General features: G+C 41.7%; 1 protein-coding gene across 1 annotated transcript in view; it reads right to left on the reverse strand.

Annotated features, from left to right (window-relative positions):
* PREX1 (phosphatidylinositol-3,4,5-trisphosphate dependent Rac exchange factor 1) overlaps positions 1–25,801 on the reverse strand; it is a 192,644-nt gene that overhangs the window by 121,491 nt on the left and 45,352 nt on the right. The window contains exon 2 of the mRNA XM_075176396.1: positions 10,566–10,637. Within this exon, the coding sequence (XP_075032497.1) occupies positions 10,566–10,637 (72 nt within the window). The remainder of the gene's footprint in view (positions 1–10,565; positions 10,638–25,801) is intronic.

A 25,801-nucleotide genomic window follows, 5' to 3' on the forward strand; every position in this document is an offset into this window, starting at 1 on the left:
ACTCCCGGCAGCCTCCTCCCCTCCTCTACTCAGTTCCACTGAATGTCGGGCGTGACGTTTTCACGCCCAACGACATATTCAGTGTGGACACCGAGGAGCAGAGAAGAGCCGTGCGCGATGCAGATGAACAGAAGACAGAAGAGAAAACCAGAAGAAAGGAGAAAAGAAAGCAATAGAAAGGTAGGCAAAATAAGGAAGGCACAGTGTGACGGGAGATAAAGAAGGGGAGCAACATTACATTAGCAAGTAGTCCCAGCCTGGAGCAGATTTCCTGCCAGCATTTCTCTTCATCAAGTTTGCTCGACCCGATAAAGTGGCCATCAGAATTTTTTAGGTTATCCAAATGATGGTGAAAACCCTTATTCAGAATATTTTAAGCATTCCAGATCTGTAGTAGTTAAATTAGTAACTTAAAACTGTTTTGTCTTTACTTTTTCTGTAAATGACTAGGAGATGCAGTATCTCTTAAATTAAAAAAATATTTTACCTTCATATATTATTTATAACCAGCTAACATATGTAAACTTGTTCTTTTATCAATACAACTACACATGGACACTTTAGCTGTAGATGTATCAAACCTACAAAGGGACATATGTCACACTCCAGCGAACGGGCACTGCACACTTCTGCCATTGGTGCACACAGCAATGCAGAGTTTTTCCTGTAGGTGGGTCGCTTAACTCTTTTCACCATCCAGACACCCCCCCCACCCCCAATTATGCAAGCCACACCCCAATTATATGACCACGCCCCATTTTACAGCGCTACGCCGCAGCACATAGATTAACCTACCACTCGACTATAGGGGTATATGCTATGCTAAAATATATATATATATATATATATATATATATATATATATATATATATATATATATATATGGATTTTTTCAGGGAGGGGGGGCCCAAACCACTATCAGGCCCCATGAGGTCTAAAAACGACTCGACAACAGGGAGCTTCTGATGGGTCCTGTGCAAAGGGCTGGCTGGGCAGGTTGGCATTGTGGACTACCTTGGACTAGGTCACTGGCCTGTCTTCATTTGTTTTTCCTTTAAAATGTTCTTACTAAGCTGCTGAGCAGAGTCTAGTACCCCCAGGTTAAAATTTTCCAGCCAGCCCCTGCCTGTTGTGGTCATGATCTGCTGGCTAATATTTATCAGATGCTTTAACATAGGGATGCCATACAAACAGTGTCGGACTGGCCTGCCAGGGTATTCCCAAGTGGGCCCCCGATGCTTGTCATCCCCGCCCCCTTCGTTGGTGGGGTGGAGCAGTGAGCAACTCATTTTTGGTTCTTTTGTGATTTTCTTTTTTGGCGCAGGTGGGGTGGGGGAGGGGGGTATGCAGGAAGCAATCAAAAGCTTTGTTGGTCAGTGGACAGCAACTGGCAGCCAATCGCTAGGCTCCCTGTTGCTGTATGGCGTTCCACAGTACTGTGCGGCAGTCTGACTTCTCACTTCATTTCATGTCTGCCTGATCTGAGGAGCGACGCCACCAGAGCAACTAAAAGGTAGGTGAGCATGGGGCTGCCTATACTAAACTATAGAGAGGGGGGGCCTGCCTATACTAAACTATAGGGGGGGGCCCTGCCTATACTAATCTATAGGGAGGGGGGCCTGCCTATACTAAACTATAGGGAGGGGGGGCTGCCTATACTAAACTATAGGGAGTGGGGGCTGCACAGAAACAACTATAGGGAGGGGGGGGGGCTGCCTATACTAAACTATAGGGAGTGGGGGCTGCACAGAAACAACTATAGGGAGTGGGGGCTGCACAGAAACAAATACAGGGAGTGGTGGCTGCACAGAAACAACTAGAGGGAGTGGGGGCTGCACAGAAACAACTAGAGGGAGTGGGGGCTGCACAGAAACAACTAGAGGGAGTGGGGGCTGCACAGAAACAACTATAGGAAGTGGGGGCTACACATAAACAAATACAGGGAGTGGAGGCTGCACAGAAAAAACTAGAGGGAGGGGATGCTGCTATAATATGTGAGGGAATGGGGGGGCTGTCTTAATAGTACATGGGTAGACGGTAGGCTGTTAATTTAATGGTGGAGTTTAGATGGGGGCTAATTATTTAATTGATGTAATTTTATTTGTGGGATGATAGTGGGGCAATTTAATTTATTGGTTAGGTCTATTAAATTAAGATGGGTTGACGGGACCTTTTATTTAATGCTGGGGTGGTTTGGGTCTATAATTGGCTGTGGGCTAAATTGGGAAAGAGGGGTATTTATTAAATGTGATGTAATGCCAGGGATGATCGTGGGAATTATTGCTGAGGCTGATTGGAGGGAGGGTTATAGGTTTATTTATTAAATGTGAGTACTATTACTTTAATGTTGGGTCTAGAGAGAGACCTAATAAATGTGGGTGCTGTTGATTTAATGCCGGGGACGGTTGGAGTTTTCTAAATTCCATGTACCCATTTTTTCCCAATAGGGCCTCCAAGAATGCAGAAAAGCAGCAACTGATCTAAAGACACCAGCAGCCACAGGTGGTAAAAGTGACAAGACAGGTAGGAGAGAGCAGGATAGTCTGCCAACTGTCCTGAATCTGGTGGGACAGTCCTCAATTTGGGCGATTGTCTCACTTAGTCAGGATTTAGTCCGACTACAAGGACAGTTGGGAGGTATGTCCCGCTTCACACTGTACTGCTCGTGAAGGCAGAACTGCGTGCAACTAACAGCAGTGCACACAGTATTGAATGTGGATTTGCCTAAAATGTGTCTAAAATGAGAACCCCCTGTCTTAAGTGAACCAGGCTCCCAAACATCCCATTTACAGCGCTATATGGTATTAGGTGGGCCCCAGTCATTGGTTTCCCCGGTGGGCCCATCATGCCCCAGTCCGACACTGCATACAAGACCTGTCATACTGGCACTCCTGCTGGCCATAGACTCCAGCCCACAGACCTGCATCCATTTCATGTGTTTTCACTTTATGGAGACTCGTAAATTTTTATTTGTCACTGTTATCGGCCACACCAGCAACTTAGATTTACGTTTCATTTTTTTCAGTAAAATGTGCATTGAATCCGCTTGTGAGATGGATTTAAAGGGTGTGAAAAGTTTCAGTGTAAACTAACAAACTCTCTCATCAGTCGCCATTTGGCTTCACTCAAAAGAATTGCCATCTTATCAGAAAGAACACAGCACCAGAGAATTCCCCCTTCAATTGTTATTAGCAACAAAATGGGGCCATTCCCTCTCTATGTCTATTGAGCGATCTGTTATTTCAGGAGCCTGCAGTAAAGTCTCAGGGTGCTTGTGGCTTTTTCCTTCCTTAAACATTTCCCTGGTGGCGAGCACTGGCTCCTGTGATCTCAGTCGTCTCCACTGGAGTTTCCTGCTACTGTGTCCTCAGAGTGTTATCTGTCAGCTCTGCATTCCTCCATGAAATAATAGTCTCTCCGCTCCAGACCACCACTCAGGCTGCAAAAGATATTCTACCTTACATTTTCCGGGGTCAGAGAAAGGCGTTATTACACTACTCATGTACAATTAACATAAGGCAAATCCCTGTAATCATGCTGAGACTAACAGACCGTACAGGTCACTTGTGACCATCACATTTAGGTGTGAAATATATTAACCAGACAATTGCTTTGTCTGTCTGTGCGCACACAACGGAAAATATCACAATGTGGGGTCTATTTATGAAGCGGTTAGGAGCCTAAAATCCAGCAAAAGTGCCGTAAAAAGGCTCCTTCACCACTTCGTCCCAGTTAAAAGAAAATCTGAGATTTCTCTGACCTTAAGCAACCTTCACATGTTTAGCAGACCTCTTTGGGGATGGTGAACTGAATCAATTTATCAAGCTTTGCTTTTCACCGCTAGCATTAAAGGGCAGAGCCAGTGCTCAAATGTCTGGCAGCCCCCTGCAAAAAATAAATTTGCACCCTCCTCTTTTATAAACTATTGGTTCATTCATTAGTGCTGCTTCTTTTAAAGCAAACCCTATAACAAACTTTAATAAAGAGAGTAATACAAATAAATATATTAAACAGCAAACATGAATTGCTATATGAATAATATAAATGAAGAATATGTATTCTTTGTAATAAGATTTGATATTCTTGGCAAATTAGTTTGGTTGTGCACCCTTCTTCATCACACATTTTGTCCCCTCCCTTCAACATCACACAAGCCCCCTTATTTTTCCACTGTGCCCCCTTCAACATCACACTGTGCCATTGTACCATCTTTATCACACTGCCCTTTCATCATCACACTGTGCCCCTTCATCACGACTGTCCCCTCCTCATCCCACTGTACCCCCAACTCATCCCACTGTGCACGCTGCTTCACTGTGCCCCCTCCTCATCACACTGTGCCCTCCCCATCATTATCACTGCCCCCCCCCTCTTTCATCACATTGTGCACCATCCATTGTTGTCCCCTACATCACATTATCACCTTCATCCCCACTGCCCCCTCTTCATCACATTGTGGGCCCTCCATAGCTGTCCCCTGCATCACATTGTTGCCCTCTCTGCTCTTTTCTTAATTTTTTTTTAGATTTTCACATACGTTTGCTACATATGAATAGAGAACAATAGAGTTTTAGCTTCCTTTTAACATCAGTATAAAGTAAATTTGAGCTGACAACCCATAACTCCTGTGAAGATGCAGTGAACATCAGCCTTTACAAGAAATAGCCGCTTTAAATTTTCACTTCAAAGTCACCGATTTCCGGTGACTTGCAGTAATCACACTTTCATACATTTACCCCCTAGAGTGACAGTTTACCAACCCTTTACCCCTAAATCCACTGTGAGTTATCCCTACATTATACACCTACACCTAGAGTGACAGTATACCAATCCTTTACCCCTGTGACAATTTTTACACCCATCCCCCCCATGGTACAGTGATGGGAGTTCTCCTTTGTGAATATTTCATGCATTCAAAGATGACGGGCAATTGCATGCAGTAATATTTAAACCGAACACTATTCTTGTAAAAAAAAAATAATAATTTTTAAACACACAGTTCACAAAAGACTGTGCAACAGGTCAGATGAGGTTTTTTTCTACTGAATAATGTCGCTGTGAAAGCACAATGCTATTTAATGTTGATCTAATTATAACTGCTGTGAAGATTGGCCAGCCCCAGCCTGTAAGTGCCACTGTCCAGGAAACACACACAGAACATTGCTGCAGAGAGGTGTGAAACCCCAGGAAGTAAACAGATATGAAAGATATCTCTCTGTATCTAGAGTACCAGTCAAAGTAACTTCACAGTAACAAGGTCTTCATTCTCATCTCTGAACATCCATCATATCCTGGTGGGAACCATATGGAAAAAATGCATTAGGGCAGCGACCTGTATTCGTTAATAAATGATTGACCCCACCACCATTACATACATATATGTATCTTAGGACATTACCCACTTCCAATCCACTTCATAACCCTTCTCTATTGTCTATCTCCACCTCAACCCTCTTCTTCATCTCACTCCAGTATCCCACCCTCAAGTACATTCTCTATGCTCCCTTCATTTCCTCTTCTTATAATCCCTCTATTAATATATATCTCTTCATCACTATGGCCATGTTCTTCCCTTCATCTTTATCCTGACCCCATCATTTCTCCTTCTAATCATGATAAATTAACCCTCTATCCACATTATTAAAGCTCCAATCTTGTAAATCCCCACCATCATTTAAAATTATATATCTATATATATATATATATATATATCTATATCTACATACATGTACACACACACACATATATATATATATATATATATATATATATATATATATATACAGTCAGGTCCATAAATATTGGGACATCGTCAAAATTCTCATATTTTAGGCTCTATACACCACCACAATGGATTTGAAATGAAACTAACAAGATGTGCTTTAACTGCAGACTTTCAGCTTTAATTTGAGGGTATTTACATCCAAATCAGGTGAACGGTGTAGGAATTACAACGGTTCCTATATGTGCCTCCCACTTTTTAAGGGACCAAAAGTAATGGGACAATCGACTCAAAAGCTATTTCATGGACATGTGTGGGCTATTCCCTCATAATTTCATCATCAATTAAGCAGGTAAAAGGTCTGGAGTTGATTCTAGGTGTGACATTTGCATTTGGAATCTGTTGCTGTCGACTCTCAATATGAGATCCAAAGAGCTGTCACTATCAGTGAAGCAAGCCATCATTAGGCTGAAAAATCCAAACAAACCCATCAGAGAGATAGCAAAAACATTAGGTGTGGCCAAATCAACTGTTTGGAACATTCTTTAAAAGAAAGAACGCACCGGAGAGCTCAGCAACACCAAAAGACCCGGAAGACCACGGAAAACAACTGTGGGGAATGACAGAAGACTTTTTCCCCTGGTGAAGAAAAACCCCTTCACAACAGTTTGCCAAATCAAGAACACTCTCCAGAAGGTAGGTGTATATGTGTCAAAGTCAACAATCAAGAGAAGACTTCACAAGAGTGAATATAGAGGGTTCACCACAAGATGTAAACCATTTGTGAGCCACAAAAACAGGAAGACCAGATTAGAGTTTGCCAAACAACATTTAAAAAAGCCATTACAGTTCTGGAACAACATCCCATGGACAGATGAGACAAAGATCAACTTGTACCAGAGTGATGGGAAGAGAAGAGTATGGAGAAGAAGAGGAACTGCTCATGATCCAAAACATACCACCTCATCAGTGAAGCATGGTGGTGGTAGTGTCATGGCGTGGCCATGAATGGCTGCCAATGGAACTGGTTCCCTTGTATTTATTGATGATGAGCTGCTGACAAAAGCAGCAGGATGAATTCTGAAGTGTTTTGGGCAATATTATCTGCTCATATTCAGTCAAATGCTTCAGAACTCATTGGACGGCGCTTCACAGTGCAGATGGACAATGACCCGAAGCATACTGCAAAAGCAACCAAAGAGTTTTTTAAGGCTAACAAGTGGAATGTTATACAATGGCCAAGTCAATCACCTGACCTGAATCCGATTGAGCATGCATTTCAATTGATGAAGACAAAACTGAAGGGAAAACGCCCCAAGAACAAGCAGGAACTGAAGACATTTGCAGTAGAGGCCTGGCAGAGCATCACCAGGGATGAAACCCAGCATCTGGTGATGTCTATGCCTTCCAGACTTCAGGCTGTAATTGACTGCAAAGGATTTGCAACAAAGTATTAAAAAGTGAAAGTTTGATGTAGGCTTGTTTAGTTTGTCCCATTACTTTTGGTCCCTTAAAAAGTGTGAGGCACATATAGAAACCGTTGTAATTCCTACACTGTTCACCAGATTTGGATGTAAATTCCCTCAAATTAAAGCTGAAAGTCTGCAGTTAAAGCATATCTTGTTAGTTTCATTTCAAATCCATTGTGGTGGTGTATAGAGCCCAAAATATGAGAATTGTGTCGATGTCCCAATATTTATGGACCTGACTGTACATATACATACATACATTCACTGAAAAACATAGCGATGCTCTAAACACCGACAACACATACCCCAACATGAAGACACCAAAGCTGTCATCCCCGACAGATTGTTCATACCATCTGCAAAAATGAGACTTGAAAGAACTATGATCAATAAAAATCCTAGACAGCTGCAATGACATCACTTTGAAGGACGACACAATGTGCTGTTAGGGTGTCAGAGATGACAGCTTCGGTCTCCTCATGTCGTTTTGAGCGTTGCTTTAAAGACTACTGCAGAGTCAAACATTAGCCATAAAACGAATGTGTCGTACTCAAGCGCTCAGTGATTTTCAACTTGACACTTTCCCAGGCTGCCCCGGTCAACTGTAAGTGCTGTTATTGTGAAACGGAGACATCTAGGACAGTGTTTCAACTCCAGTCCTCAGGACCCCCTAGCAGTACATGTTTTCCATATCTCCTTGTTGGTGCACAGGTGTATTCATTACTGACTGACACAGTGTAGCAGGTGGTATAATTATTTCACTGGTCACCTGGCAATCCTGCACTGTTAGTGGGTCCTGAGGACTGGAGTTGAGAAACACTGATCTAGGAGCAATAACTGCTCAGCTGCAAAGCTTTAGGCCACACAAGCTCACAGAACAGGACCACAAGTACTGATGCATGTAGCACATAAAAATAGTTTGTCCTCAGTTGCAACACACACTATCAAATTCCAAATTGCCTCCAGGAGCAACATCAACACAAGAACTGTTTATTGAAACCTTCATTGACTGGGTTTCCATAACTCAGCAGCCGCACACAAGGTCCTAGATCACCATGCACAATGCCAAACATTGACTGGAATGGTGTGGACCACACTGCCATTGGAGCAGCAGAAACATTCTCTGAATTGACCATTCACACTTCACTATCAGTGTGAGGACGAATGAGGAGGATACCAGCCAACTGTACATTTTAGAGGTTTTCCATGGGTTGGCCTGGACCCCTTAGTTCCAGTTCAGGGAAATCATCATGTTATAGGCTACAATGACATTCTACAGAATTGTGTGCTTCCAACATTGTGACAAAAATTTAGGGAAGGCCCTTTCCTGTTTATGCATGACAATTCCCCAAGGAAGGAAAACCGGTGAACCGGCGACAGGAGCATGGGCGTCCAAGGCTAAATGATACGTGTAGGAACAAAGGCTAGCCTATTTGGTCCGATCACACAGGAGAGCTACTGTAGCTTAAATTGCTTAAACAGTTAATGCTGGGGGTGTGGTACGTTAAAGAGAGCATGATAAAGCCGATACTAGTTACCCCGACAAGGATTACCCGACCGTCACTTTTTCTACATACTTGTCAAGCCGAATGTTTATTATAGTGATTTGCAAGAATTGCGATGAGCTCACAGGGCGGCAGCTGTAAATTACGTTACTTTTAAAGCCGACAGTATTATCTATGGTGTTAAAGGGATAATTTAAGGATGCGGCGGGTCCACAATGTATTTTAGTAAGGCTTTTACATTATAGAGGCAGTGCTTCCTTAAATTATCCCTTTAAGACCACAAACAATACTGTCAGCTTTAAAAGTAACATCATTTACAGCTGGCTCCCGGTGAGCTCATTGCAATTCTTGCAAATCACTATAATAAACATTCGGCTTGACAAGTATGTAGGAAAAGTGACGGTCGAGTAATCTTTCTCGGGGTAAGTAGTATCGGGTTAGTGGTAGTCGCTGAAATGACCACCACCGAATGCTGGCTGTGGTAGAACGGTATCAGAACACAGTACATCGCAGCTTGCTGCTTATGGTCAGAGTGCCCATGCTGACCCCTGTCCACCATTTAAAGCGTCTGTAATGGGCACATAAGCGCCAGATCTGGATCATGGGGCAATGGAAGAAGGTGGCCTGGCCTGATGAATCACATTTTCTTTTACATCATGTGGGCGGCTGGGTGTATGTGCATTGTTTACCTGGAGAAGAAATGACACAAGGATGCACTATGGGAAGAAGGCAAGCAGTTGGATGCAGTGTGATGATGTGGTCAATGTTCTGCTGGGAAACCTTGGGTCCTGGCTTTTTTGTTGATGTTACATGGATACGTACCACTAACCTAAACATTGTTGCAAACCAAGTACACCCCTTCATGGTAACCGTATTCCCTGATGGCAGTGGCCTCTTTTAGCAGGATAATGCGCCCTGCCACACTGTAAAAATTGCTCAGCAATGGTTTGAGGAACATCACAAAGTATTCAAGGTGTTGATTTGGCCTCCAAATTCCCCAGAACTCAATCCGATCAAGCATCTGTGGGATGTGCTAAAAAAGCAAGTCAGAGCCATGGAAGTCACAGCTCACGATTTACAGGACGTAAAGGGTCAGATGCCACAAGACACCATCAGAGGTCTTGTGGAGTATGTACACACACGTACACACACACACACACACAGCATAAGTAAATACTTATATATAATGCATGCACAATAAACTTCTCAAGTTGTGAATGGTTTTATTAAGTCTTGTATATAAAGTAACTTGCATTTAGGTTTACTGCTCCTTTAGAAATGTTGTGGCAGATAGTAATTACCATACTAGCACACAGAATATTGTCTGCATCAATATATGCTATAATGGCGAGGCCATACTAGGCAAAAATCACACAACAGCTTTTATTGGTATCCTGGTTTAAGGGGCTGAGGGGTGATATGGTTCCTTTGTAAAAACATGTGATGGTGCTTTATAGTGACTGAGAGTAGTTAAATGAGGGTCAATGTGCCAGACTAGAAATTGCGGTATAAGATTGATCAAAATGAGTGGATACTGGTCACATGCTGACCTGTCTGGCTTAGAACCAATCATATGTCTCCATCTTTATCCTGAAACAACCCCTTCTTCTCAAACTTCTGTAGTTTCAAAACTGGTGTTAACCAAGATGGATGAAAATATACTAATGAATACCTTGGTGATAAGCGGGGTTGGAGATATAAAGGGGGGACTGTGCATGATTGGTTCCTGTAAGTGACAGCAAGTTACACATATCTAAAATGAATAAACACTTCACATTCTACACTGTGAAACATTGCCAACAGATAATAATATCAAGAGGAACATGAAAGCTTCCTAGAGATAAACATAGGTACTCTCAACAATATACCTTAACATTTTCCTCTGAGATGCAGTTTTCTGTCTTGTCTACGATATTCTGTCTGATGCGGTATAGAAATGCCTGCAAAAATAACAAAGAATTGTCAACTTCTTGTCTTGATCACAGTTATAACTATTTAGTCTGTAAATACAAAGAAACAATCCTAAGTGTGTGCACTGGCATCATTGCACTGTAATAGTTTGCAGACCATTCACTTATTAGAATTTTTCATAGCACGTGCCACTTTCCCTTTAAACAGAGCTGCAGTGTTTATGGAAATGAATATGATATTCCTCTGACTGTGTACAGTGACGCAGAGCTATTTAAGAACCATCATTGCTCTATGTCAGTGGGAAATCGATATACTGTGTTATACGTCATTGACCTGTCAATAGTAAAGCTCTTGGAATAGCAACATATGGTTATTTTGGGTGATCTACGTTTCAAGGTCACATGAGATGTGTTTAGATACATTTTGTCAACCACTAACCTCAATAGTTCACACTGAACACTGACTTTTCAATACCTCCCATAACTTCAGACCACTACTCATTTAGCATGAACTATTAAGGTGGGGCTGTAACAAACCTCATAAAACAAAAATCACCTGCACCTTGAAGAACATTTTATCATGCAATGTCTTTTATTGAACAACATTTAATCCAACAGAAAGATCTGATAAAAAAAATAATAAAAAGAAACTTCTCCATTAGAACTTTGATGGGAAATCCTCTTGTGGCCATATCAAGATCAGTCACATTTTTGCTGGCCCTGTAAGCAGTGATTAACGAATAACATCTGCAATTCATAAAGAACAATTATCACCCTTCGCAGATGATAATCAAAGAGGGCAGGACATTTCACAGCTCGTCACCAGGATGAAAGAGGGGTGCTGTGTGTGGAAAATTCTTGCACAATTTATCCTCTTCTGTTCTATCAGGTCTATTACATGCTGAACATTATACAGCTGGTATTAGAGTTAAAGTTTCAACCTGATAGTGAACATTAAGTAGAAAGTAAGTCAGGAAAGCGGTAAATGAGGAAAGTCCAAGTAGTATACTCCTTATTTATTTATTATGATTTCCAGAGGTGGATGTTTTTGGCTAGATATATATATTAGAGAGAATAAATAGGTAGAAATACATACGAATAAAGATGTTTCAATATATGGAAATGTTTACAAATAATATTGTGAATGTGACATTTATTTGTTGCTTTTAACTTAAATTCATAATGCAACAAAAAACTACACAAGTGGGAGATCTTAATCTGCTCCTGAACTATGCATCGACTTTCTGACTGACCATCTGGGCTCAATAAACTCAGCCATATAAAAGTATTTTATGTCATTTGATAAGTGCTACAATATCAGCAGTAATATAGGGCAATTTTTCCCCTTTGGCACACTTGCAGGCCTGAAATCACTACAATGTCCAACAATGATCAAACTGAAATCATCAGGATCATTTTTAAGGGTGTTGGTAAATGCAGTTGCAAGACAATGCTACCTGTCTGTTTACAGGCGGTAGTGGTTGGGCCAAGCGGCAAGTTGCCATATCTGTTGCTAGCTTATTGGGATCAGAAAGTTGGTGCAGGGTGAGATAATTATCTCAGCCTGATGTCTATACTACTAACATAAATAAAAGCTGCAGATAAATTCCAGCATAAATAAATATGTAATAGTCTATAAAACACAGGTAACATGAAACATTTGGTGACTGGTGACGACGGTAGTACAGTCGTGGTCAGCTATGGTGAAGTGGAAAACGGAAGTGTAGAAAGCAGTGATGCATTGATCTCAGCTATAACAAGACAAAGAGGAAGAGGTGGCTGAGGTTGGAATGAAACCTACATACTGAGTCAGCGAGGCTGTCCCTGCAGGCGTTAAAACACATCCTGGACCTGCTAACAAACCACCTTAACTGGCAACCATTACCTGTGCCAGACTATAAATATTTCTGTTACTGGTGTTACCAAAGTAGTGTGTTCTCATTCTACTCCCGCTACATAAACCCACACTGCTACAGGGAATCAAATGGGCTTCTTTTGCCTTAAGCGAAACTGGAGGTACCATCAGGCATTTGGCATCATATCACAGGACATATCAACTGATGTCCCAAAAATTTTCCTAACGAGATTGGTTTAAAACGGAAGAGAACCGGTGTGTGCGGTCATCTTCCGACTGTCCAGTCGCTGAGCTTTTGAGCCAAGGTGAAAGATTTTAGTGTTTGTAACCAGCGTTAGATACGCCCCTAACAACATTCACAACTGGAAAATAAGGACAATATAGGCAATGGTCCCAAGCGATCGACACCGTAATTTGCCCATGCCATAAATCCTTTCCAGTAGACCCAATTTGGCCTCCGAATATCTGGACTTTTTTGATGTATGATTACAAGCATGCAGTGACGTGAACTTATGTGTTGTCATATCCAATGGAAAAGAAAAATGAAAGTCTGCTTGGAAACAAGTCACTGCAAATGGAGTAAAACACATCAGTCATCACTTGGGCATCCAACATTTTGGAGTGAAAAATCAGCACATTCATGTGACCTGAATGCTGCTCAGGCCATAAACACGGCAACCCTACTTTTAGATTCTAAATAAGGTACAACAGGTATAGGAATATATTCCCACTTATCCTGCTAATTTGGTATTTAAGCAGTGAAAATAAACATTGTGAGTTAAACTTTTTGGCAAAAAAATGGAGACCCAGTCAGAGTGGACCTCATTTACGGAGTGCACTGGATAGGCACCACAAATTACCTATATGTCCTGCACAGTGCACCTTAATATGCATGCCTTCTTTTTGCTCTTTGGATGCAACAACATAAACTAGAGCAGCGCCTTTGTAAAGAAGCAAAATCTCTAAAGTGGCGCAATATGCAAAAGTATAAATGTTATATCAAAGTACATCATCTGACCACTTTAGAGCCACTACTTCTTTCATTGCATAAAAGTTTCAGCTTTTCTCTTAAAATTTATTTATTTAGCCTAATTTATGTCTTACATTAATTTTAAGAGTGAGGGGACATAGGAACTTGGTTTTATTGTTTTTTGGGATTTTTGTTTGTCTTCAGCTTTTCATTAGGTTGGGCACAGTCTGTCCGCTGAAAACCAACTGGAAGGCAAAAAAGGTGTCCCATTAGATCCATAGGAAGAGACCCAATTGCAACCATGCACTCTGCAGTTTTGCCCTTCATAAATGAGGCCCATTGTTTAGAAAAGAAGACGCTGTACATAAGTGGGCAATCGGCGACCCTAGACTTGCTGTAGAACTACAAGTCCCAGTACACCAGGGGCTGGCTGGCAAATTTTAGCCCAGGGAGAAAAACTCGGCTCAGCAGCCTGTTCGTAACATTTTCAAGGGGAAAAAAATGCAGGCAGCCCAGTGACCCAGCCCAAGGTAGCCCACAGCCCACCGCATCAAGTCATGGCATTTGGTTACCTCTAGTTCCACATCAGATGGAGAGCACCAAGTTTTTCAGCCCTTCTGTACAGGTTTACTTCCATTGCTGCTAATCAACACCCAGATTTATTTAATTTCCCATCCAATTAATGAATGTATCCTACCTCTCATTTTTATCTATCCGGTAACCACTCCACAAAGCCAAATGCATTGTATATAAAAAGAGATATAGAAGAAACATTTAGCAGTATTCTCTATTAGTATGAAAAGAAAGATTATCATTGACACAGTAGCTTTCGGCAAAGGAATTAGGTCATTACCACATTTCTGTGTCCGATAATGATTCTACCCAGACGGATCGAATTATTGTGTAATTTTAGCTGGAAGAACCTATATCAGTGTGTGTGTGTGTGTGTGTGTGTGTGTGTGAGAGAGATTATCATCCAACCACAATACTAGTGATACTAAAAAGTACATAACAGCCCGATTTCATCTAACCTGACCACCTATGTATGCGGGCAAAATGAACAATGAACTTGTCGCTCAATGGTACCCAGTGTATGGCTGCTATAATACACAGCTAGTTAGATAATACCTATATGCTTTAGAAAGACCACCATAATTTTATGTTGGTGACAGAGCATCAACTTAAAGTAACATCACTAATAGAAAAAAACAAAAAAAACCACAAAGCCTGTTTCTCACTTTATGGCCGCTGCAAAACAATCTGCAGACTGCAAGGTCTACTAAACGTTGTGACTTTAACCAGATACTGAGAAGACAAGTGGGGAGGGGAGTGATGGTAGAGAATGAGCCTGCTAGAACAGTGCAATGAGAAAACACAGCAAGGGACCTGTACAGTCACTCAATTACAAAGCCCTCAAAAGCATATGACGTATTTAGACCAATTACATCTCCCACTTAAAGAGGTAATCTCCCAGCACAGAACGTTTCTATATTCTAACACTCACAAAAGAAAAATTAAAAATCCCCCACACACATCCAACCCACTCACTGCTTTCTGTGATTAGTCAGTTAGCAGCAGCACAGTATTCCAAGTTTCTGCATCACATCTATATTTTACAGTACATCTACAAATATAAAGTAATTGATTAAATAGACAGCTGACTTCATACTTGCCAATTTTTTGAGTCTCCTCTCCAGGGGAGATCAAGTGACATGAAGGGGCGGGAGGGCGTGATGATGCGATTGTGTCACCATAGCCAGCCCCCTGTCATTCAATGCTGCTATTCACAGCATTTGTGTCATTTAGCCCTGCCTCAACTTGTGATCCTGGAGGGTGACTGCTCTTCTGAGATGACTCCTAGAAATTCGGGAGCCTCCCGGAGATTCTGGGAGGGTATGCAATTATGGCTAACGCTAAAGATTACCTGTCATGTGCACACAGTGGAGGCATCCGTTGTGGGCTGAACAAACATCTATGAGAATATAGCTTATCAATTCACTTCTAGTACCATCATAGAGGCTTGAGCTACTTCAAAAGTCCTTGTGACTACACACTATATCAAAAGAGGCCTAGTTATTAAACATAGAAAAGCCCTTATACCTTGTGATAACTGGAGTACGGAACCGTAGTGGTGTCGCTCACTACTAAACTTTGCTCAACTTGTTCAGAACCTTCTATGTAGGTAGACTCCACTTTAAATATTGAGGGCATTTAAATTAAATTATAGGAATTTTAACAAAACTTTCTCTGATAATGTTCTTTGGATGAACAGCACCCACACGGTGGATAGCTAGTTCCAGGATGCCAGCTCTGGAGTCATGCTGTCAATGTTAAGAGAGTACAAGTAAAGAATTTGGGGTGGTGTATTAAATAGAATATGGGCATTTGTGCTGAAAAATTTGGGCCCTGCGACACAATCGTATTGTTCATCTGTGATAAATAGTGGATATCGTCAGTTATTTATAACTGACAGAAATCCATGTAATAATGACTTTTAACTATTAGTATCCGTACATTACCTTTGTGATAAGTATTCATGGTTAGCATAAAATTAGGGAATGTTAGAGTGTAACTCTTCTAGGAGAGAAAGGGAAGTCACATTTTGATTGTCTACACATTTAACATCATATTGTTGTTACTTTTGTTTTAATTAAAATTTTACAAGAAATAACCACACATTATGAGAGTTTCTGCACAAGTCCTATATAGAATACCTAGGGGGGAATTCAATTGGCACACTATTACAGTTATTACAGTAATAGTGCGTTAAAATACCGTTAAAAATATATGAGGGTAAATAGGCTGCTGGCTTTTAGGTAGTGGGTGAGATGGCTCAGGGAGAGAGATGTTCCAGCATAAATGTTCTTCTGAACATGTATGAAACGTCTACTGTGTTTAACTGGCCCCCTTAGTAGCTATTAGAAAAGGTAAGAAAATACCCAGTGCTTACACTTGTCTGTATAATACAATATGAGGTCTATGCATCATTGGTGACAGTGGGGATGAGGAATCTATCAAATGTATTGCAGCAGGACGCTGAGCTACATATCAATTTTTAGCCCGAATCCAACAAGTCTCCCTCTCCTTTTCAAGACTTGATCAAAATCCCTGTGCTGCGAAGCATTTTACCGGCAGCCTAGCACTGCCGATGACAGGAGGACTCGCTGTGCGCATGCGCACAGCACTTTCAGTGTATCAGATTCTGCCTGAGGTGGCATTACCTGTCTGCGCAAAGAAAAGGTTTTCAAATCTTCATGCACTGCAGAACATCACATTCCCCATATTAATCTATGGGGACTGCAATGCTGCACGGTATTTGCCTAAACAGGGACATTTCTGTGAAACAGCCGTTTCCGCATCTTTTAAGTGTCAAATTAGCTTCATGCATAGACCCCTAGAAGAGTAATAATATTTACCAAGGACACTGCAGAGGCTCTAAGAATAATGGAGCATATACTTAGCTTACAACAAAATCTGTTATAAGTTATGAAAAAGGCAGCTCTCATTAATGGAAGTAGGTTATTTTTATTCCTTTACAGCTGGTCATTTCTAAACAAGCAGACGTTATATCTTGTGTAAGTAGGAGGAAATGCATTACACCAGACTTCATACATCTGTGGAGAAGATTTATTTGTGACACGCTGCTTGTGAACAGCTGCGCCACACTCGGACAATGGTTGCATTAATGAGAAGCACCTATATAACTGAATTACAGAGCCCGGGAATGAATGAAACATCTCATGGAAACCATGCATGGCAGATACAGAAATATGTCAGTTTATGTGAACATGTTAACATGAGAAATCCATCCATCTCTACATAAATTTATGAATAAATATCAGTTCTATCGTTATTACATATGTGGTCTGCAGCAATGGATTGTGATAAAGGTCATTTTTCAAATAACAGACACAGGAAGGATTATTGTTTTTGTGGGAGAATTGAGAGGCAATTTGGGGTAAATGGGATTCTAAAGGGCATATAGTAGCATTGTGAGGCTCTAAGAGGTGTTTTTTGCGAGTTTTTGATTGATATCTTTTATATATAGCCCTTCCTCTTGTTCTCATCTGCCATTTTAAAACAGCTTGCAGGGTGAAATAGGGAAGTTTACATAGAAAACAATAACTGATTATTTTAATGCAGTTTATTTATAAATAGATCAGTCTACTAGAATACTCTGCTGATCGATTGGGAGTCAGTCAGTCAGAGTTTAGAGTAGTGACTACTGTATACAGTATAATGGTATATATCCGCGGTTCCTAAAGGGTGCGCCACGGCTCCCAGGGGTGCCGCGGTGCTGTCACAGGGGTGCCGCGGGCCAGCCATAGAAAAAACAAACAACACATAAACTTAGCAATCCGCGCGGCGCCAGGACCCAGTATCCTCCTCTCTCACGCAGCTTGTCACATACTGGGTCCCGGCGCCGCGAGGATTGGCAAGTTTATGTGTTGTTTGTTTTTTCTATGGCTGGCGCGGGGCAGAGTGAGAGGGAGTGTGAGAGAGGGCAGAGGAGGGGGACATCGTGACAGAGGAGGGGGACAGCGTGAGAGAGGGCAGAGGAGGGGGACAGCGTGAGAGAGGGCAGAGGAGGGGAACATTGTGACAGAGGAGGGGGGCAGCGTGAGAGAGGGCAGAGGAGGGGGACATCGTGACAGTTGAGGGGGACAGGGTGAGAGAGGGCAGAGGAGGGGGACATCGTGACAGAGGAGGGGGACAGCGTGAGAGAGGGCAGAGGATGGGGACAGCGTGAGAGAGGGCAGAGGAGGGGGAGAGCGTGAGAGAGGGCAGAGGAGGGGGAGAGCGTGAGAGAGGGCAGAGGAGGGGGACATTGTGACAGAGGAGGGGGGCAGCGTGAGAGAGGGCAGAGGAGGGGGACATCGTGACAGAGGAGGGGGACAGGGTGAGAGAAAGCAGAGGAGGGGGACAGCGTGACAGAGGGCAGAGGAGGGGGACAGCGTGACAGGGGGCCAGGGGGCAGGGAGAGGGCGCAGCATGAGAGGGCAGAGGGGGCAGCGTGGCAGAGGGTACAGCATGCGTGGCAGTGTGAGAGGGGGCAGCGTGTCTGGATGCAGAGGGGGCAGCGTGTCTGGATACAGAGGGGGCATTTTTGCATACAACTAAATAAGTATTTCTGTCCTGACCTAAATACTTATTACATTTTTTTGACCCAACTACTTCTAAAACAGGACTGCTCAGTAATTATTTTGGAGGGGTGCCTTGAAAAATTATGGAGACTTTAAGGGTGCCGCGAACTGCAAAAGTTTGGGAACCACTGGTATATATTGTATAGTACTATAGACATCATTCTGAACAAGTATTTCTATTTAGTAGGAAAAAAACGGTACTGTTGCTGTATGACTTTGGAAGAAAAAATACTTATTTTCTTTTTTTAAATCTAAAGTGTTTCTAGTGAAAGCAAACTTGTGACGGGCAGTCTCAGTGACTTGTGACAGGAAGTCTCGGCACATCATTATGAAGCTGTCAAACAAGGTGTTCTTTGACTCTGGAGCATTGTCAGTATAAACTACATACTGTTGATGCCTCTCCTTATCAGACAAAGTATTCTACCTGACTTCACAGTCCATCAATAAATAAAGACACTGACACAATGTTTGGTGTAAGGTCTATGTTTAGGTTTCTAAGGTCACAATTCATTGATTTTATGAAGCTTATGGTGGTGGTGAAAGCCTTTGCAGGTCAGCTACCAACTAATGCCCGAACCAAATTCAGTGTGTGGCCATCCGGCACTTGACACTGTTAGCAGGACTCCTCCCTTACAATATGGCCGGTGCAAAATCTAGTGTCAGTATGACTACACCCCCTTCACGACTCACAATGATGTGCCCACACAAAGGGACAAAGAGCCATGTTGCTTCAAAAGGTGCCAATGAGCGATAACACTCTATGTATTAGTTGCTGACCGCAAAAGCTTTCCTGACAAACTGTGCCTGTTCTGTAAAGGAAAGAAAACTTTCAGTAACACAGAAAACCACGTGTGACATAAACATACTGGTAGGTTAATTGGCTGCTAACAAATTGACCCTAGTCTGTGTGTGTGTGTGTGTGTGTGTGTGTGTGTGTGTTAGGGAATTTAGACTGTAAGCCCCAATGGGGCAGGGACTAATGTGAGTGAGTTCTCTGTACAGCGCTGCAGAATTAGTGGCGCTATATAAATAAATGGTGATGATGATGATGACATGACCAAAAAGGCAATCAAACCAGGGAAGGGTGGCAGGGAATTTGTGAAGCGAAAAGAGGACCAGTAGTACCTTCATCATCAACCTCCTCATTATTAGTACTCAGTCCTGCATCCAATGTTTCAATCCCAAAAAAATCCTTAAAGCAATTACTGATTCCCAAATAGACTTCCTTGCGTGCTACAACCGATGCTGCTGGGGGTGATACATCTATACAGAAGAAGGGGATCAAGAAGAGTAAGAAGCATCATTTTACACAACTGTCTATGAAGCAAGCGTTTGCAAGAGGAAACAAGTATGACAGTCTGCATCCTGTTGCACAGCAGATCACTAAAGCCATGACAGCTACGTTAGCATTCAGGTTAATGCATCAGGTCTTAGTCGATTAGTTGAGGTAATTTGTTCACGTTAAAGAACATTTCCAGAATACGCACATATCTGACACAAGACACCGCAAAAACATTAATTCATGCACTCATCATCTCCCGCATCGACTATTGCAATTCCCTCCTTACTGGACTTCCCAAAGTCAGACTTGAACCCCTACAATCTATTTTACATGCAGCGGCTAGATTGATTTTCCTTACTTACTGTTTTTCCTCTGCTGAGCCACTCTGTCAAGTCTCTACAGTGGCTGCCTGTATTTCAACGAATCAAATATAAAATTCTTCTACTAACATACAAGGCCATCAACAAAATTGCACCGACATACATTTCCTCACTGGTCTCAAAATATCTCCCCACTCGACACCTCTGTTCTGCACAAGATCTACGTCTCTCCTCCACTCTCATCACATCCTCCCATTCTAGGTTACAGGATTTTTTCCGGGCTGCACCCACGTTGAATTCCCTCCCTCACACAGTAAGACTTTCCTCTGGTCTTCAAACCTTCAAGCGTTCACTGAAAACCCACCTCTTCAGACAAGGTTATGATATTCCTCAGCCACCATCTTAATTTCCCTAGATTACCCTATTACCATCCTCTACACAGCTAACGCAAGACAACAACATTCTGACCAACACTGCAACACACACCCCCCACTCAATACTTTTACCTTTGCGTTCTAGCTGGTCCATTGTGCAATATGATGTAGCACATGCCCTTGTGTTTCTAACTACCATTGTCCTATAGATTGTAAGCTTGCGAGCAGGGTTCTCTTACCTCTCTGTCTGTATGTATTACCCAGTATTGTTTTATCAATTTTTGTTCCCAATTGTAAAGCGCTACGGAATTTGCTGGCGCTATATAAATAAAGGTTGATGATGACGTTAACAAATTCCAACTGCATTTAATTTCTCCCGAATAGCAATTCCTCAGCTGCACTGGGAGGTTAATAAAAAAGTAGTTCAGTCCCGAGAAAATGTCCACTTAACTACGGATATGTGGACAAGTGGTACTAGTCAAACAAAATACTACATGACCGTGACAGCCCACTGGTTATGTATACTGCCATTAGGAGCAGCAGTGCCAGCAGCTTCACCGTCGTCCTCCTCATCCTTTCAGAATAGTAGTGCTAGCACACAAATGCAGGTCATTTACAGGCAAGAAACTCTCTGTATCAGTGTATCTGTTGAAAACTCAGGTATTTCATAGCAAAATGGCTCATCCCGCTAAGACCTCCTCAGGGTTCCTCACAGCCAATAATGGAGTGAATATTGTATGTGCATTACAACTGGGTGAATTTCAACACGTCCTATACTTTGCACACACAATGAACTGCTAGGACATCCTTTGCAACTTTACATGGGGTCTTCTGACTCCATGGGGTAAATGTATGATATTCCGGTTTCTTCAACTCCCGCGAGTTCGGCGAGATGACAGCTTAAATTTAAAGCGGCGCTGCCTTGTAAAAGGAAACTTGCCTTTACAAGGCAGCGCCGCTTTAAATTTTAGCTGTCATCTCGCGGGAGTTGAAGAAATCGGAGTATCATACATTTACCCTCATATCTTTATGTCCATTTCTACTGATGGGGTACAATTCAGCTTTACAAGCCTTACCTTTACCAATGTCAAGAGAATCTATTTTGCAATTAACATGGGTATCAGATCTCTGGATAGTTTTTAAAACTTTTGCTTTACTAGTCACTACAATACTTTTATCCACAGAATTGTTTTTATGAGATGAAGGTTCGCCATTGTAGTGTTCTCTTAAACTATTCCTTTGCAGGAGCTTTGATTGTTTGGTTTATTTCTTGACACATGTACTGACTACTTTCGTCTTGTCCATTATCAGTCCATGAAGAAATCATCTGGCTTTCGTTTTGATTTGTGACCATTTTCATTGCCTTTAGTACAGCTTGACGTACTAACAGACACAGAAACAGCTAATTGAGAACAAGTTGGTGCACTTATCATATGTGCACAACTTTCTAGAAAGTTCTGCTTTTTCCTCATTAGATAGCTTTTTCAAAGATTGGATCTTTGCATCTCTGTCCATTTTATTTAATGACAAGAATGAAGAAAATTGCTTCATGAAATTGTTACCAGAAATCAGGCATTTCTTCAAAACTTAAGTACAGGGATGTTTTCTTGATACTATTTTCGCAAAAAATCTCTTCACTGGTGTCCTTTTCTTTGTTACTAGACCATACCATATTTTCACAGAGAAGTTTTGTTTCTGATGACTAGCTTGACACTGATCAGCTGGTACTAAAGCTTCCAGTTCACTTCTTTTTGAGAGTCGTGGGTCATTCATAGATTTGGATGTGGTAAGCAGTTCCACTCTTACAACAGGGTACATTAGTATGAAGCATGCACACCACAACCAGCTAGCGAACACCGGATCCAGAAGTCAGGAATGGGAGAGAGTGGTGCATTCCTGGAACCAATAGAGCTAAATGAACCCTTCCTGCTCTTTTAACCTGTTCCCTTGTTTTTACCTCATTATGACACTTGCCTAGTCATCACCACACCTTCCCTGCATTGTTAACCCCTTAGTGAGTCAAATAGTTATGTACACAAACATCAGATTTTAATCTCCTTCAGGCTTAGTCCATCACTCAGTTCTAATTTTTGATACTTCTGTCAAAATTTGGGGATGGATCCATGGCTACTTTCATTGCAGAATTTGTGTTAATTTCCTTAACTTTGCCACACAGCACTTTAAGAACACCCATTACATTTGAAACCCTATTTCTCAGATGAACCAAATCCAATGCAACATCAATATGTCAGAACACAAACTCCCATCTATGGACTGCTCAACATGTTTGCTGCCATATTTCCCTCAGTTAAACCACAGCTAGAAATATCTGTTGCAGCTTGGTTTGGTACCACCAGGAAGCACAACTTTTCCTCTAGCTCTCTTCATTGTTTTCCAAGTTCTTTCATCTCTTTTGTCTTTTCAAAAAAGTTTTGCTCTAAACCCTTATTGATAACAATAGTAGCCCATATTTAATCTTTACTTACTGAAAGTATTCAGGCTGTCATTTGTTCTTTGTATGCCAATCAAAGAGAAACCGCCAAACAGTCTTTTTCAGTATCTCTTTTTATCTTAGTAATGGTAAAGTTATGCAGAGGTTTATTTTCTGCAAGTTTCACTCCAAAGGGAGACTTTGTTTGATCGTGCATGTCATCATGCTCCTGCGAAAACATCTGTGACGCCATCAAGCTGTAGAACAACTGCTAGATACATCACACTGGCTCCTAATGATCATGTAAGACTAGTGGCACAGAATAAATAACATCTAAACAGACTTAACTGTTCTACGTTTACAGGCTGGATATTGACCCATAGCTATTTGAACATGTTAGACACAGAAGCTGCTGGTGTCTTCCTCCACAACTATTATGTCACCATGTCCGTCAATTTAAACCATTTTCTTTGACTGCAGTTTACAAAATGACATATGAGGAGGCGCACCGGGCTCACCCTATGTACAGCACAGGTCTTGTGTCAGGGCCGCCATCAGGGGGGTACAGATGGCACAGCTGTAAGGGGCCCAAGACCATGGTGTAAATATTGTATCTTTCATTAAACTGCCATGTACTTGTGTCGCTGCACTGTCACTAATTTTAACCAGTCAGACTTTGGCAAAAACTGGTGAAAGTTTGGACAGTTGTGAAGAGATCATTAGTAAATAGCCTGTAAATGACTAGAAATTAATGCTAATGCTATGAATAGTATTGTAGGAGCAAGAACAGATAAAACAATCACATGATTTTACCCATTTTTCACAATTTTTTATTAAATCCAGATCCAAAACCAAACACAAAACACATGAGGATTTTTGGGCAAAACCAGAACCAAAACACACAAAAACGGCTTAGAACCAAAACATGTAGGTAAACGCATATATCTTCTTATAACCAAGAAGATTGCAACATTTTAAAAAAAAGAAAACATATTGAGTAAATAAAGTGCTTGAAAGATATTTGTAAAAGACAGAGCACAAATACAATGGAGATTTTTTTTATCCCTAGAAGAAATATCTCTCTCTCTTATAACACTCTATCTGGACTAATCATCCCCTCCATCGTGATTCACCTTCCGACAGCTGGGGTCCTGAGTGGTGTCCTCTGTACATGGAATATGGTAATGATATAGACCACTTTATGGAGGCTCCATTCATAGACTGTGGGGTGTTGACAAGGCACAGAAATAAATAGTGCACCCTTGTGTAAATGGGATGAGGAAGGAAGCTTGGCCGGGGCCCAACATTCCAGAAAAAGGGACAATGTGGCTATAAAGCAGAACTAATTAAGAAGAAGAAATAAGTTTTTAGTGAAGTAGCCACTCCCCTCCTGTCACTATTTGTTCAAAGTTCCAACAGGCCTGGTAAGCGTCCGAAGCAAGTGAAGACAACCTGTGTAACTCCAGCTGTTTTGGAATTACAAGTCCTAGTTGGGCATGCTGTGTCCTGTAGATAGCTGGTAACCCATGTGACATCTAACTCTAGTCTATATGTATACGCAGTGTACAAGGCGAGGTGAGGCAGAACATCTTATCTGACTATATCCCATTCCCACAAGTTCATCGTAAAAGGTGAATGGTTAGTGTGTGTTATCTTCCACCCTATGGTCCGGGTGACTATAGGATATCAGTGAAGAAACTACAGCCCCCTCCAGGTTATTAATAAGTTTCAGGAAGCCAAATGATGGGAAGTGATTTACAGCACAGCCCTGGGGGCCCCCAGGCCTGCAGGATGCATTGTAATCATCCAGTTTTACATAATAGTTTGTCACCCAGGGTAACTGCTACATTGGAGTCTAGGAGTAAATTTAAATTCAGCTTGGCCCAACCAGATAATATGGCAGGTCCCATCCATATTAGTAAATGCAAATATATATTCTGCACAATAGCTTATAACAAACTGTTTTACTGTTATAACTGGTTTGTTTCAACCTTTTTATTTTATAATACAATAAAGAAAATGATAAAACAGTAATCATACACACTGTGTCCTATATTACAATTTTAATAGTAAAATGACATATTGGTAAATTTGGGAAGAGTTTTAATATGTAAAACCAAATCATACAAAAACAGCAGGTTAAAGGTTTGCAAAACTAAACCACAGATATTGCAGCTGATTTAAAATAACATTGTGGTAAGTACATCCTGCATCCTGTGTGTAAAGCATGCTGAACATATGCCCAACATTAAAACGATGCAGCAGGCAGCACAACCCACAGAAAATTGTATTGTTAATTTAAAAAGAAAAGCAAAATTTCTTAAAAAATCTCTTTGTGCCACAAAACACTTCATTATACACCGCCTACAACAATAGACTGTCAACAGGCAGATGCCCCCCTGCCACCCAGCCCAGTCTGCCCCTTTCAACACACAACCACAAAGTTGTGCTAGATTGAGAGCTCTGCAGCAGCTGTCAGGGAATAGTCACAGAACAGGGGAGAATCAGCCACAACATTAAAGCCACTGAGAAGTGAAGTGAATAACGTCGATTATCTCACTACAATGGGACCTGTCAAGGGGTGGGATATATTAGGTTAGATACACACTGAAGAATTTTCTGACGAACACGTTAACTACAACGATTTTACGAACGACTGAAGGTCCGATCGGTCAGGCGATTAATGTGCACACCCTGACACGATTTACCTTCAGATCTGTGCTCTTCATCTGGTACTCTAGTCGTTTAGAGAATGAGACCACAATAGTCACTCAGTCATTCCTGTCACACGGATTAAAACCACCTTGTTATAGCTATC

Source organism: Mixophyes fleayi, chromosome 6 (assembly GCF_038048845.1).
Source record: "Mixophyes fleayi isolate aMixFle1 chromosome 6, aMixFle1.hap1, whole genome shotgun sequence".
Classification (NCBI taxonomy): Eukaryota; Metazoa; Chordata; class Amphibia; order Anura; family Limnodynastidae; genus Mixophyes; species Mixophyes fleayi.